The following is a 14,687-nucleotide window of genomic DNA, read 5'->3' on the forward strand; positions in this document are numbered from 1 at the left end:
ATTTTAATGTGTTTCCAAGTGGTATAAGTCTGAAAATACGTCAGGAGAATGCAGAATGAGAGCAAGTTCATTTGCTGAGTGATTCTATACTGCTTAGGAGGTAATTCTGCAGACTTTAGGAAACTCCCTAGACTAGTGACTTCTTTCATTCACCCCACAGAATAACTTAAAATTTTAAAGTGGCGTTTGCTAGAGGTACAAAAATTGCTTCTGAAATTACTTTGATGTATACTGAATTTTATCTACTTCTATTGGATTATGGAATAGTTTTTTCCTGTGTTATCTATTGTCATCTTTCTGATGTACTGAGATTTGTGTTAGCTTGTTTCCCAACATTTTGAGGAGGAGATAAATAAAAGCCTGTAACTCTAAGAGTGACTGCCGAATGATAACAAAAAGAATATGCCTTCAGAGATGATGGATTACAATGAGAATGTACATGTATGCTATTGTAGATACAAACCAGCCTCGTAACTTTACTATCAAGAAAAGAATCTCCTGTGAAGACACTGAGCCCTGCCTCCTTTCCCTAAATATTTTATTAATATGGAAATAATCTGTGGATTCTTATCCAGAGCAAGCTCATGCTTTAACGGGAAAAAGCAAGGGAAATGAAAGAACCCAACTTACAGGGAAAAGGATTATAGGATTTGCTGTGAACAGTTCTGGGTTGAAGAACAAGTCCCTTGTTATCTTGTACTGCTTTAACAAAACAGACTTGCTGCCCTACCTACCTGTGTATGTTTGTGGTACTAGTGTACATGGTGTTTGAGCAGGCTTATTTTACTGTTAATACTGCATGTGACTCTCTCTAGCTTGTATTTTGGGGATCATTTTTAAAGATCTTTCTCCTAGAGACAAAAGCATAAGTTTTTGTTCCGTTGGTTAAAGAGTAGTATAGAGTCCTGTATGTGTATCCTGTGTAGGAACACACTGATTTACTATAACTATAATACTATATTTGGGGTCTGGAGTACTTATATTAAAGAAAATCCATCATGATGACAATGTAATAAATGTAATATGCATGTTGAGATGAAAAATATAATTCATTTTGATAAGCCTTATATATCCCATACTACTGTGTTCTTTGAGGAACATTCTCCCTGTTCTCTCTCTCTCTTAATATATGTCTAAAGTCTTTTCCTTATGTCTTTCCTACCTAGCATCACCCTCTCCTTGTTCATTTTCTGTCCAAAGCAAAACCCTTCAGAGCAAATCTTTGTTGAATTCCTACTACTCAGGTACTAGTGCCAGACTTTTCTTTAATTTCTAAATTTTCTTTGCTTTTGTACGTTTCCCAATATGACCTATAGACTGAATCTTCTGAGTGTGAGATACCGCTAACTTTGTTTTCATTTTTTGTGACTTTTTTTCCTATTGATCTTCTGTTGATTTCCATTGATCCGTGTCGTGTGGGTGAACGGAATTCCATCTCAAAGTATCATCAGACACTGTTCCATCGACCACGCTGTTAGGTAAGAAGACAGGTATGGTGTACTGCACTTCATTGGAGACCAAACACACTCATTGCATCTTGAAAATAACTCAGGAAGCACTGTTTAAGTGTCTGCGTTCCAAAATCATAATTAATCCTCTGGTCATGTGTTGTGTTAATTGGAAAGTCTTTTGTTTTACTCATGCTTTATTACTGTTATTGATTTTTTAAAAAGGAAATATTTCAAAAATTAAGCTTTAGTTCTATCAAGTATTTATTGAGGTTTTTTTGTGAAGGGGATTTGATCTTCTGGGCCAAATTCCCGCATTGCTGCCTTGCCTTCGGCTTAGTTTTGACTCATGTAAGTGGTTGTGCCCCTGCAGCTGGCATAGAATCACAGCATGGTTTGAGGGTGAAAAGGATCTTTAAAGGTCATCTAGTGCACCCTCCCTGCTATGAGCAGGGGCATCTTCAACCAGATCAGGTCGCTCAGAGCCCCATTCAACCTGGCCTTGAATGTTTCCAGGGACGGGCATCTACCACCTCTCTGAGTAGTAGATCTGTACATCTGTACCCTGTGCCAGTGTTTCAGCATCATAAAATATTTCTTCTTTGTATCTAGTCTGAATCTACCCTCTTTTAGTTTAAAACCATTGCCCCTTGCCCTGTGAGTGAGGCTCAGCTGGGTGTGACTCAAGGTTTGCAAAATCAAGTGAGGATTTGCGTGTCCAGAGCAGGTGGGAGCTTACAGTTTTGGACTCAGTTGTAAGTACGAAGACTGTTTGGATAAATCAGAGTCTGGGTTTGGGCAATTGGCCCCACCTCTTTCTGTGTACGCCGAGAGTTAAATGCCAAATATTGAAGCAGTTTGGTGTGGGTTTGAGAGGGTAACAGAAAGGCAGGTTCTCTTGCTGCTGGTAACTTTAGAGGGAAGTGTTAGTGTTCAGCATCTCTGAAAATTAGCTCTTCTTGTTCAAATGATAAATAAAGGATCCAGTGTGCAGCTCTTAGCTTTTAGATTTTTAAAAATAATATATTTTTATAGTAAGTTAACAGAGGCAGAAAAACTGGCAGAAACTGTTAGGTGATAAAAGAAGTTATCCAGAAACTTACTGGAGGTGTACCCTTGAAAGTGAGTAATAACAGCCTACAACTTCAGGCTCTCCCCGGAGGATGCTGCCAGAGTGTGGAATTTGAAGGCGGCAATTCCTGCGCTATGAATCAGAAAGATGATGTGTGGTTGATCAGAATCTAACCAGTGGTATTTATCAGAGCTGTCATTTTGGATTATCTACAGTAAACGTTCACTTCCAGACACAGTAATCTACCATGGCTGCTTTAAGCATTACTATGAGCGTGTTGAAGGCCCGCAGTTAGGCCAGGAAGAAATTACAACCGATCACTTAAGTTCTGTGGCTTCCAGACTAACAGCCGGGGCACAGGGGCTTGGAGGGACTGCACAGTGCACGCACTTATCCTGCCATCTCTCAGAATGCTGACGGCAATGAATGAGCCCTCTTTTAACGAGGTGGGGAAGGAAAGGACTCCTATTTTCAGAAGGTTTGTTCTCATTTCCCAGAGGCTGAGTTTTGTCAATAGAAATGTCTAAAGGCAGATTTATCTTTTGGCTATCCTTTCAAAACAGGGCCCAGACCTGCAGTTTGCTGAAAGGTGTCAAACTGCTCTCCATCTGGTACTCAGCATCTGTGAAAACTAGACCCTCCTGTGAGGGATCTGTCTTCTCCTCTCTGTCCCGATAGTGAGAATTATGGTGTGAACTGCACACTTTATAACCTGAAGTTCAAGGAGCAATAGACAGATTCAGTCTGTGCTTCTCATGGGAAAGCAAAAGTCAGAAAGCTCCCAAAAATTCCAAACCCCCAGATTTTAGCAAGGAAAAAGATGAAACAACTTCTATTGAACACTATATCTGAGTAAGGGTCAATATCCCTGCTTTACACATGGGAAGTGAAGTACAGAGCACTTTGAAGACATGATTTACACAGGCTGATCATGCCCCAGTTCACGGGTCACTCCCCCAGTTCCATCTGAATTTACCAGCCACAGGTGCTGTGAAACAGCCCTTGGCATTGAAGAAATTTCTATCTGGTGACTTGAAGACAAATTAAAACCTTGGCGTAATGGCTTCTCAGACAGATTTACCATACGTTGGATGTTGCTGTATGAGCAAAATAAGTTTAATTTTTGACATTTATTAATATTCATTACTGGGAAAGAAAAAGAGATCTTAAAAAAGGCATCAGTCATCCCACTACCGATATCCATCTTTGGGCACTACCTGCAGTTCAGTGCTATTTGTTCCCATCTGTTATGCCTTCTGCTAATAAATGTTCTGTATCTGCAATAGTGGATGACTCCCTAGGCTTAGCTGTGACATGATTTGTTAGTGGCAAGATATAGGGGATTTTGGTTTTGCCTCTATCCTGTCCCATGCTTGATTTATACTGGTTTAAGTAATGCATGTTTTTAGCTCCATAATTTTCTCTCTGAGATGTAGACAACTCTAGGATTTAAATGTTTTGTGCACACATCTTCACTAGAGAATTGAATATTTAATACTAGCAAATAAAGGAGGTAGATTTCCCTATTTTTAGTACTTCAGTAAGGCCCATGCTGTACCAGTACTGTAAAGCCTGAACAGGAGGTAGTACAGCCTCAGAGGTGTTTTTTGGAGAAAATGTGCATGGCCAGTAGCTCTCGAAGATGTTTAGCAGATGTCATCTACCAGTCTCTTCAGGGGAACCAGCATGTCCTTCCCTTGCATCCGTTAACATCTCCGAGCAGTGTATGAGGACATCTACCCTTGTTCTCATTTCAACTACTCAAGAGGATCCTAACAAGACATGTCACTGCTCTCCAGAGAGGGTGAGTGCCTCGTAGTTCCTTCAGATGGGCAGAACAAGCGGAGAAAGCTCACTGTCCTGAAGTCTCACACAAAAAACTGGCGTGTGCTTATGCATAGAAATTTGCCCTGATTTTCAGTCTCTTCTGTAGCTTGGATGGGCTTTTGTTTGTGCCCAATCAATCCACATGCTAACGTCTGAAGAACTAAAAAGAGATTAAGAAGCCGATAGTGCTGCATTAGCTACTGTCACTGGCTTTTTAAATTGAAGGATGAGTTATTTTTATGCAATGAAAGCTCAAAAAATCAATGGCTTGATCTGTTTGGTTGTTTCTGTAGCCTCCCAGGCCATGTCAGCCTCTAAGGATCCATGGGAGAGGCTCTCGTATCAGTTGGCTGTGCTAACGTTGGCCTGCAGCAGAATGGGCAATGGAGGCGGGTGCCCTTGTAGGCTGTTACTTGAGCTGAATTCCTCTGACATTTCTCTCTGCCTGCAGATGATCAGGTAGCTTGGAAAACTCTCTCTTCTCTAGTGGCTTCTAGGTTTATGTGCTGTTTGGGAGTTGACAATGGTTTTTCAGCTCTAGCTAATGAATTGCTCTGTAAGGCTGGTAGATCTGACAGCCTCTCTTCACCAAGGAGGCAAAGAGATTTGGCTGGGTGAGATCCATTCATTTGAAGAGCTGCATTGTGACGCATCTGCCCAATAGTCCCAAGTCTTACCCCACCGCACCAAAGCATCTTCCTTACATCTTTAAGGAGATTTTCTTCTATGCTAACTGGTGAAAAAACCTGTATGCAATAGTTTTTATAAGATTAGGGTACACCTGTGTAAAGGGTTTACCAAGAAATTATTTAAAATCGCTCTAGAATGTAGAGAAATTTACTCCATATTTTTTTTTTAAAGAAGCACATGTGGCTTCTTCATAGCCTTCGAAATGAAAGATGCATCCTTTGCTCTCTGTCAGACCTGGTGTCAGAAGGCTTATTGTTAAGGAACATGCCTTTTTATAGCTCAATTGATATCATTAGACAAATGCTGTTTTGACTTTGGTCTGCATAACGCTGTTTGTATTGTGTTTGGCATATTATAGCTGGATATTTATCATATAATAAAGCCTTGATGCATACAAAAAACAAATTAATTTTACCAGCTTGCACCATATCCCTAGTGTAAGGGGAAGAGATATTAGCCATGCTGTAGTCATCCTTGGAAGATGTCAAATGGTTGACAACCCTTACTCTAGTGTAGAGAGACGGGATATGTGTGTAATTAAATCCATCACAAACACCACTCAAAATATAATTTATTTTGTGCAAAGGATGTCTTATTGTGTTACACAGTTGCCTAGGCTAAGAGAATAAAAATATAAACAGAGATGATAGGCTTGTCATTTCAGACACAGAAGGCACCCGTGGATATTAAAGCAAAAGTTTTGAGAGAAACTTGTGTGCATGTACAAGATGACACAGCCAGGCAGCATTGCTCCTACCTGTTTGAGGCACAGGTTAGTTTTCTGTCAGAAGACACCATCATACTCTGTGTGCAGAGATCTGTCTCTCAGACTAACAAAACTGTGCTTATGAAACAACATCTATGAAAAGATCTAAACTTTTAATCCCCAAAGGTGCTCTGGGTGAGCAGGTCCCATCCCAGCAGCCTTACTGGGACGTTGCAAAGGGGTCTGATTATACAGAGCCACTTCCAAGCTGGGAATCTAGTTTTCTCAGCTTCATCTTATCTGTGACGTCTATAGAGTTTAACAGTTTTTCTGTGGAGGGAGACATATTTATTTTACTCATCTGGGTAGGAACAGAAGCATCTAATACAAGGTGTTGTAGCAGCAGGCAAGCAATAATATCTCACCCTCAGGGTTACTCATCAGATGGGGAAAGGTGCCGCCTCGCTGGCCTCTGCACACTGGGCTGCCCTGTTCCTCTTGGCAGAGAAAGACCTCAGAGCTTACTTCAGCAAGTTCATGATTATTTCTCCAGCAAATAAAAGAGTCACAAGAAGAACCGTTTCATAAGGAAAGAGAGTTTGTGAACATTAAAAGTGGAGTCAACACTGTTAAATTTGATTATCCGCAGTTACACCCTAAACAGATAAGCTGAGATGCCTGAAGAGTTTGCCATTCAGGCTAGTTATGTGTGAGCCAGTGAATCATTGATTTAATGTCTTATACAAAATTTCAGGGTGTTCTCTGAACTCTTAAGCTGATAATGAAAGTGCCAGCTTCCAGAAATCAAAATAATTTGTTGGCAACAGACAGCTTAGTATGGGGAGTAAGAGGATTGCACTAAAAAGGGTTAACGAACAGTCTGACAACATAGTTCGCTAGTGAAGCTGCTGGTGCTAGAAACGATCCTCTTCCAGACAGCATGTTTCCAGCAACACGCAGAATACTGTAAATTTTATTTACAGCTGCACAAAAAGAACTGTGGAAAACTAGAAATGATTCTAAGAAGGAACCAGAGCCCTGAATAGCCTGCCCTAATGAGACTTCAGAAGCTCTCAATTGATTTAGTTTATCAAAGAGAAACTGAAGAAGATTTGATCAGTGCCTGCATGGGTCAAGATTTCAAATGCTCAGAGGGCTCTTTAATCTAACAGAAGGTATAATAAGATTCAGTGCCTGCAAGTCGAAGCTAAGCAAAATCAAGTTGCAATTAAGAAATGTTTAGACAGCAAGGGTAATTAACCGTTGCCACAACTTTTGGGGTCAGAATGGGATCACCATCTCTTGAAATGTTTTAATTTGGATTATTTCTTGGAACTGTAGTCCATCTTTGGCATGCAATGAAATATGGTGGCATGTGTTCCTATCAACTAAGGGAGGACATATGACTAGAAATAAAATGTGCATATGAGATACAGTTCAAAAAAACCTGATGCACGATTCTGTATGTTTAGTCGTTTCTGAGAATTAGAGTGAATTATTTCAAGCATCTTTCAAAAAAACCCTCTTTTCTTGATTTGCTATTCTCACTGAAAACTCACGAAAGACACACATGCTTTAGAGGCGCTTCCAAAACTTTAGTGAAAGTCTTGGCCAATTTGTCCTACAAACTCATCCTCATTTGCAAGGGAATGGGGGCATGTTTGTAAGAAGGGGACGGAGAGAAGGGACTATGGAAAATTGCTGTGGCTTGCCTTGAGTGCAGCAATTAAAACAGAGGTCTGACTTTGCTGAAGGGCTGGTATTTTTGTTGTCTTTTCCAGTAATAACAGTGCCAGAAGGAATGAGATGCAGTTTGTAGCTGCAGCCTGCAGGGAAAGCAAAGCCGGCTTGCAAGCTCTCCAAAGACTCTTGGTTCATTTTCCTAGTGAGAGATCGGTTTGCTGCTGCCTGCCCTCCTGCCTGCATTTTGCACTCTTCACAGAGTTGCTGTAAAGAGCACATCTTGAGAGAGGGTGTCGTGCCTTGCGTAAGCACCTCATTAACCGTGCTTGGGGTCAGGCTTATGGTGGGATTACACGGAGAAGGAACAACATGCTTCTTGCATCAGGCTTCATTAGCAGAACGTATGAACGCTAGGCTCGCCTCATACATCGCAATTTGTCTCCATAAAAGCCCCTCCACTCTTCCTTGGCCCAGATAAAACGCTCATGGAAATAACTGACAGCCACCCTGAGCTGGTGCATGTGTTGGGCTTGGGTTGTTGTTTGGGTAGCGCAGAGGCCACTCAAGATGCTTTAGTCACCGAGGTCCAGAGGAGATGATCTTCTGCCTAGTTACAGCTCTGCGTGTCATTGGGTTGAGAGTAGGATGGCCCAGATTGTGACATTTTTTTTTCAGCAGAAACACGGCTGGGTGAGAGGCACACCAGGGTGGGATGCACGGAGCGTACTGCGAGAGCTGTTACTGCCATCAACGGGTTTTCTACCATTCCTTATCTGTCTGACCAGGGAGACCAGAAGCACAGTTGTCGCTCCTAACTCAAAGGCCAGAGTCAGATCCTTCCTTGCTGCTGAGCAGTTTCTTTTAGGTCCAGAGTCATGACACAGGCAGCTACTCTGGAAAAGAGGGGGCACTGCTTTCCTGTCTTTCATTTCTCCGTGTTACTTGTCTCTGAGAAGAGAGCCAAGTCTACCAGAATTAAAGCATCTGATGGAGAGAGAAATTAATAATTGCCTGCAAAGGAGCTGAGTGATCTGGGCTACATTTTACAAGTAGCCTGTGCTCTGCACGTGCCCTTACTGTATTAGCACCAGCACTGCACATTAGTTTCAAGACTCCCTCTCGGATAGGGATATCATAATGCTTTTTAATTGGGGCTGATAGAAATGTGGCATTACTTGTAGGTTCCTCAGAGAAGCCAGTTGTGAAATTGGGTTTGTATTAAACCTAATGATGGAAAATTAAGCATAGTACGTCTGTTGGAAATGGTCCGCGATAAAAATCTTCTCTCCATTACAGGAGGTTAATAGGGAATAGGGGAGGAAAGATGCACTGGGAAAGTGAATCCAACTAGGGGAATTAATAAGCCTTGAAATTCCCTCTTTCAGAGTTCTCACACTGTCATTAGTCAGAGCATTAGGGATGATTATACAAATGCTTTGGATGTTACTCTTCCTTAAATCCCAAATTTATTCACATTTTGTATCTGAGAGTTGCTTTGCTAGAGCCATAGCTCTGTAAATCTCTGAGCATCCTGGGAATGTGACTGTGTTTATGAGAACCTGGGATTCAGAAATCCTTAAATTCGGTAGCCTAATCTTCAGAGCAGATGATCACTTTGTGCTAATTTATTTCAGAAGCAGCAGGATGTGTTCAGCATCTCTGATAATTCAGCCACCACGCTTATTTATCTCACACTGGAGATCAGCTTGCCCTGCAGCAGCGTCCACTGCTGCCGTTCCTTTCTCCTTCTCCTAGTCCTGCAACTTCAGACCAGAGCATCTGCCTGTCTTGGTGTCTTCCGCCTGGTACAACCGTAAATCAGCTGCAGCATTATTTGTGGTGTCTTGTCATGTCGTTGGTGTGCCAGCTGCTGAGAAGGTGCCCGATGGCCTCGTCTGCCTGCTCCTGCCCCACTCTGCAGTGAGGGACAGCAGCAGGTCCAGCCTGCTGCCATCAAAACTCCATGGCGATTTCTCAAGGATAGCAATGTTGACAATGACACTCCGCCCGCATTACTGCTTCACAAAAATCACCCTGAAATTGCAATTGGATTTATTTATTCTTCATCCCTTCAAAAACGTGACTGCAGCATTGCTGACAAGGGATAGTGTTTAGGCTCTTTGTCAGTAAGCTTTCTGTAAGAAACAAGCCTTGTGTCGGCAGTCTTAAGGGCTTTTCTGTGAACAAGCTCAGGGAGATGTATTTGCTCTTTAGTCATAGCTGGGGTGTGGGTAAGACCAGCAAGAATTGATGCAGACTCTTAAGGTCTGTATGTGTAAAAGAACCCAAGCATCTCAGATGCCTGTAATCTTAGGGAAAACACAATGGTTTATTTGGGTAACTATTTAAATTTGGTCAACTCTGGTACATAAGAAACTAAATTTTTCATCTAATCTGAGTTTCTATTGTTAAAAATAACTATTGTGAACTGTCAGTTGTTTGGTCGTTTAAGCTCTTTTCTATTAGTTCACCAGGAATATTTCGTTATGTATATGTGTCGTGCTGGGGGTGATATTTCTATCTGTGTAGTGACAGACATCTTTTTAATCCATCTCTGTCTTTTTTTTTCCTCTTGAGTTTACATAGCTGAAATTTAAGTTTCTGCATGCAAGATAGCTATATTTTTATGTTTGTTTATTCTTTCTCATAAAATTGCATCTTTGTTGGTGACATACAAATTTTAGGCCTGAACTAGCAGAGCAGTTTAATTTGCCTCTAACATCCTGTGTGGCTTATTTGAAATTCTAATAATTTGTTTGCTATGAGCTTAAGCCCCTTTCAGTTATCTCGTATTGTACACCCCAAATCCCGCTTGAATATCTTGCTCATCTGTATGTATCTTTCAGTCATGTGCTCTGCAGGTTTGCGAAGAAAGGTGCGTAATTGGATGGGAGTCGTTCTGCAGAGCTCACCCTTACAAAATGTGCAGTTTCCTCTCTGCGCTGTATCCTCGTTAGCCTGAGTGGCTCTTTACTCTGTTTCCCACTTCTTTGGGTTTATCTCCTTGACACAAAATATATTCAAGTGTGATTTAGTCCTTCTAGGCAGTTGTAGACAAGTGTGTGTTTCCTACTTTTTCTTTACTTTCTTTTGCCTGCACCAACCTGTGGGGTGGTGGAGCAACAAATGAACAAACAGCAAGAATAAGAGTGGAAATACCGGGTAGGTGAAAGCTTGTTTTGCCTCCCTGTCTTTAAAACAGACAGTAGCCATGGAGAGATGACCCAGCCAACCCTGACTATCCAGACCCACCCGTACCGGAGCTGCGAGCCGGTGGAAATGTCCTACCCCCGGGGGCAGTTCCAGCCAGCCATCCGAGTGGCCGACCTGCTGCAGCACATCACCCAGATGAAACGAGGACAGGGCTATGGATTTAAAGAGGAGTATGAGGTGAGAGGAACCTTCACTCACGTGCATAAGTAGAGAAGTTGCACTTGCAAAGGATGGATGCTTGGGAGGGGAGGATAATGGTTTTTAAGAGCTTCTTTTCCTTAATTCACTTACCTTCTTGAACCTTTCCTTTCTCCATCTTCTTTCTGTTTCAAGGGCAGGGCTTTACTGCACTGCTGTCTTTGGTGGCACTCTGGTCCAAAGAAAAACTGTTTACTACAGCAGTAAGAAAATGACATTGTGCTCATCTTTTATCATGTGCCCTCTCTCCCATGAAGAGCCAATGGTAAATATTTAACAGGTGCTGAACTCAGTGAAGGACTGGGGTCCCGTAGTCCCTTACTTAGGTGCTTCGGTTTACAGTAGTGCAAGCCAGGCTTGGAGGAAAGGGATGGCTTTTCCTTGAGCTTTTTGGGAGCTCCAAATACCCTGTAACAATTGATCAAATTAAATCACAGCATAATGACCTGAATGCAGAATTGTAAAGGCAAAGGCAGAAACCTTCTGTAGCTTAACAGAGGTGGAATTTTCCAGTATGCTCAAACCCCTGGCTCAGGATATGTTCGGCTGATCTACGCTTCCAACTCCGTGTGAAGAGAGAAGCAGAGAGTAAGCTGCAAAAATGAAAGCAGCCCTCCTGCGCCCCCAGCTCTTCCCCCCCCAAAGCTGGAATGACCAGGAATGTAATCCAAATGACAGGAAGAAACATGACGCTTGGGAAGAGTTGGAAAAGGAATATACATTTAGAGGAGAGTGAATAGAACAGGGAAATAGCATCAAACATAAGTGAGACTTTGCTCTAGCAAACGATAATTATAATGAATGTAGTAAGCTTGTGGGAAGGCAATAAGCAATTAATATGCATAGAGGCATTTAAACTATTTAAAAATAACATAACAGCTGTGAAAAATAAGTTACTTAATGAAAACAGCTCACTTTTCCACCCTGCAAGTAAGAGTCCATGGGGTTTGTAGCATTGATGCTGGGTTTTGCTGTAATTGAGAGGCAATCTCTTCCTGGTTGTCACTAGGGAGTATTTTTTTTAATCAGATGGCATCAAAGACTGTCATAACAAATGTTTCTGATAACTGTATGTTAACCAGGTCTAGTCACTCATGCCCCACAATCAAGCATGCTAATTAAACTATCAATAGAAAGAGCTCTGTTTAATATTGAAAAGGGTAGTATTTCTCTTAGGAGATTTATTTAGCCCCCCCTTGGCCTCCATTTCCATGAATAGTACCCAAAACTACATTCAGCTCAATTAAAGATGCCCTAAGAGCTAGTTCTTGATGTTCAAGAAGAAAACAGGTGCTGGCATATATGTAATTTTCTGGCACTGGCATTGGTAATTATCAAAATAACACATTAGCATGAAAAATGTCAATGCAACTTTCAGCTCCACAAGTTCTGCCTTTCCCAGAAAGTGCTATCTACATACATATATAATGACGGTGACATTATATAGATTTGCATAATTCCTTTCTTTACAAGAAATAGCCTGGAGAAGGCCACAAGCTCTCAAGTCACACATGTTCCACCCTTCAGTCCGAGGTAATCGCCGAAGTAGCAGTCGTTTTCTGTGGTGGGATTCAGTTGTTGGAGCATGGGACGTGGGCAGCGCTCCAGCTCCAAACGGCTCTCCGCCACCACCAGCAATGCCCCACGCGCGGGGAGGGTGGCAGGGAGTGTTGTAGCTCCTGGAAGGCAGGAGGTGTAAATTGGCTGAGAGAGGTATCTCAGACTGGAATCTGGAGGAACGCAGAGCTGCCAAACTGGCTTTGCAAAACACTGTGCAGAATTGGTTGATAAAATCTTAAAAAAGAATTTGATGTCGCTTTTAAAATGTGTTTTCATACACTGATAACAGTGTCGCCTCCAAATATGTTTTTTTCTTCTAAGGAGCTGATTTTCTACTTACTTTGTAAATTGATAGCATAAATTACAGCCTATTTAGTGGCATGTTACCAAATAATTTTATTCTCATGAAAAATCACTTTGAACGGAGTGTATCAGTCACACATGATAATCTCTTATCCCTGTACATTCTCATCTTCACTCAGTAACCTGGAAATTGCAGTCGGCATTTGTTTAATACCTTTACCTACAGACTCAGTGCACAGGCACCAGGTTTTACTGAGGGCATCTACAAAAATATTTCTGCTGCTTGCATCTTGCCTGTAACTCCCCACTGAGATGGAAAGCAGGATGTGGTTGTGTACGTGGTGTCACTGCTGGTGCGAAGTGGATGCTAACTGCGTGTGTGAACGCGGGGATCTGTCAGCGCTCGCCCTGCGTGGGTTATTTCGGGTCTGCCTGCCGCACCTGCGGCCAAAGCGTGACTTGGGCCTGTTTGTCTGCTGCTTCTGTTTCGCAGTAAAACGTGTAAGCCACAAGAGAAGACTATACCCCTGGCACCGGATGGAGATAGCACTATTTGGGATTAGGCATAACCGTAAACATTTAAACAGGAGACGTTTAAATGTCACCCATTCCTTTTCCTGAACATATCAGCCCTGATTTGTTGTGAGCTGCGGGACTCATCCCACAGACTTACTGTGAGCGCCAATTACTGGCTACGGAGATAATAAGCTTAAGTATCCCAACTCATTTTCCATTATGATTTAGGATGTCACTAAAGTACATTCGCCTGCTGCAACACTGAGGCTGTTAAGTTACTTTGGATTTTATGGCTCCTTCCTCAAGTATCTTAGTACTGAGAGTCTTCAGCTTACTGAAGTCCCCTCTGGATTTAACCCTTTTGTCTCTGGCTGCACATCTCTGCCTGGTCAAAAGACAAGATGCTGTGGTTCAGGCTGTGACGTGATGTTGCAGAAATGCTTGGCAGAAGGGCAGTACTGTAGATGCTGTCCTTGGACAGTGTGGGCTTGAGGCTTTGCTACGAGCCAGAATTGGGAACTGAACCACATGAAATACTGTTTTTCAAGTCACTTTTTTAATCCAAAGCAGTTTCTAACCCTGGGTCACAGCAGAGCTGTGGGAACAGTTTTGTCAGCACTGTTGAGCAGGGAGTGGCTGAAGGAGGGGGCCGGGGCTCTGGGGCAGGCTTTGAGAGGGGCAGCAAGGCTTTTAATTGATGTTGTTGCCTTTGGCAGCACTACTGCAGCAATGGAGGAGATCAATACAAATGAATGATTCAAGTTTTCATATTGAAATTAAAAACAAACAGCAAACTAACTAAATGCATCCATTGGAAAGTTAAATAGGCTTGCGATAAGCCTCAATTTATTGTGAACACTTTCGTTTTGTTTGGGCTATGTTACTTAGAAAGCTTGATTGAGATGAAGCTGACTGTTAGAGGTCTGTCCTTGTAATTTCAGATAAAAATTAGATCAATAAGATCTTTAGTTTTAAGAGCATCGTTGTAACATAAATTCAACTACTGGGAAGATATTTCAGTTGAATTTCTACAAAACTTCTCTAAAAGAAGAATAGGAAGAAAAACCTGAAGATCAAGTCCAGGTTTTTGAACACTGAAATTTTACAGTTGTTAAATCAAAGAAAGAAGGGGGATTGGTTCCTGTGAAATGTGGATCAAATACCAATGCCCAAGTCATCTGTCCTGATTTACCATTGCTGGTAATGCAGAGAGAAACAGAGACTTTAACCCTTTTTGCTATGACAGAGATACTTATTGTGCAAACAAAAATTGAAAGAACCAAACATGAGGTATGCTCCTCTTCTTCTGGATGCAACTGAATTATAGCTGGTATTTTTGCCATTGTATTTCTAGTGCAGTTTCAATGTGCTGCATTTTTAGTGATTTCACGGACAAATGGTTTGTGCTGTGCCATCCGTGTATATGCAGGTACTCCAGCGTCACCTGGTGTGGTAAAAGTAGGGGTTTAAC

The 14,687-nt window shown here is 41.9% G+C and overlaps 1 protein-coding gene across 1 annotated transcript in view; it reads left to right on the plus strand.

Moving 5' to 3' along the window:
• The window catches only part of PTPRT (protein tyrosine phosphatase, receptor type, T), a gene marked incomplete at its 5' end in the record, with an annotated part of 54,033 nt that overhangs the window by 5,305 nt on the left and 34,041 nt on the right, over positions 1 to 14,687 (plus strand). The window contains 3 exons of the mRNA XM_010153508.1: positions 1,167 to 1,244; positions 1,443 to 1,478; positions 10,629 to 10,816. Of these exons, the coding sequence (XP_010151810.1) occupies positions 1,167 to 1,244; positions 1,443 to 1,478; positions 10,629 to 10,816 (302 nt within the window). The remainder of the gene's footprint in view (positions 1 to 1,166; positions 1,245 to 1,442; positions 1,479 to 10,628; positions 10,817 to 14,687) is intronic.

This window comes from Eurypyga helias, unplaced genomic scaffold (assembly GCF_000690775.1).
Source record: "Eurypyga helias isolate BGI_N326 unplaced genomic scaffold, ASM69077v1 scaffold9086, whole genome shotgun sequence".
Classification (NCBI taxonomy): domain Eukaryota; kingdom Metazoa; phylum Chordata; class Aves; order Eurypygiformes; family Eurypygidae; genus Eurypyga; species Eurypyga helias.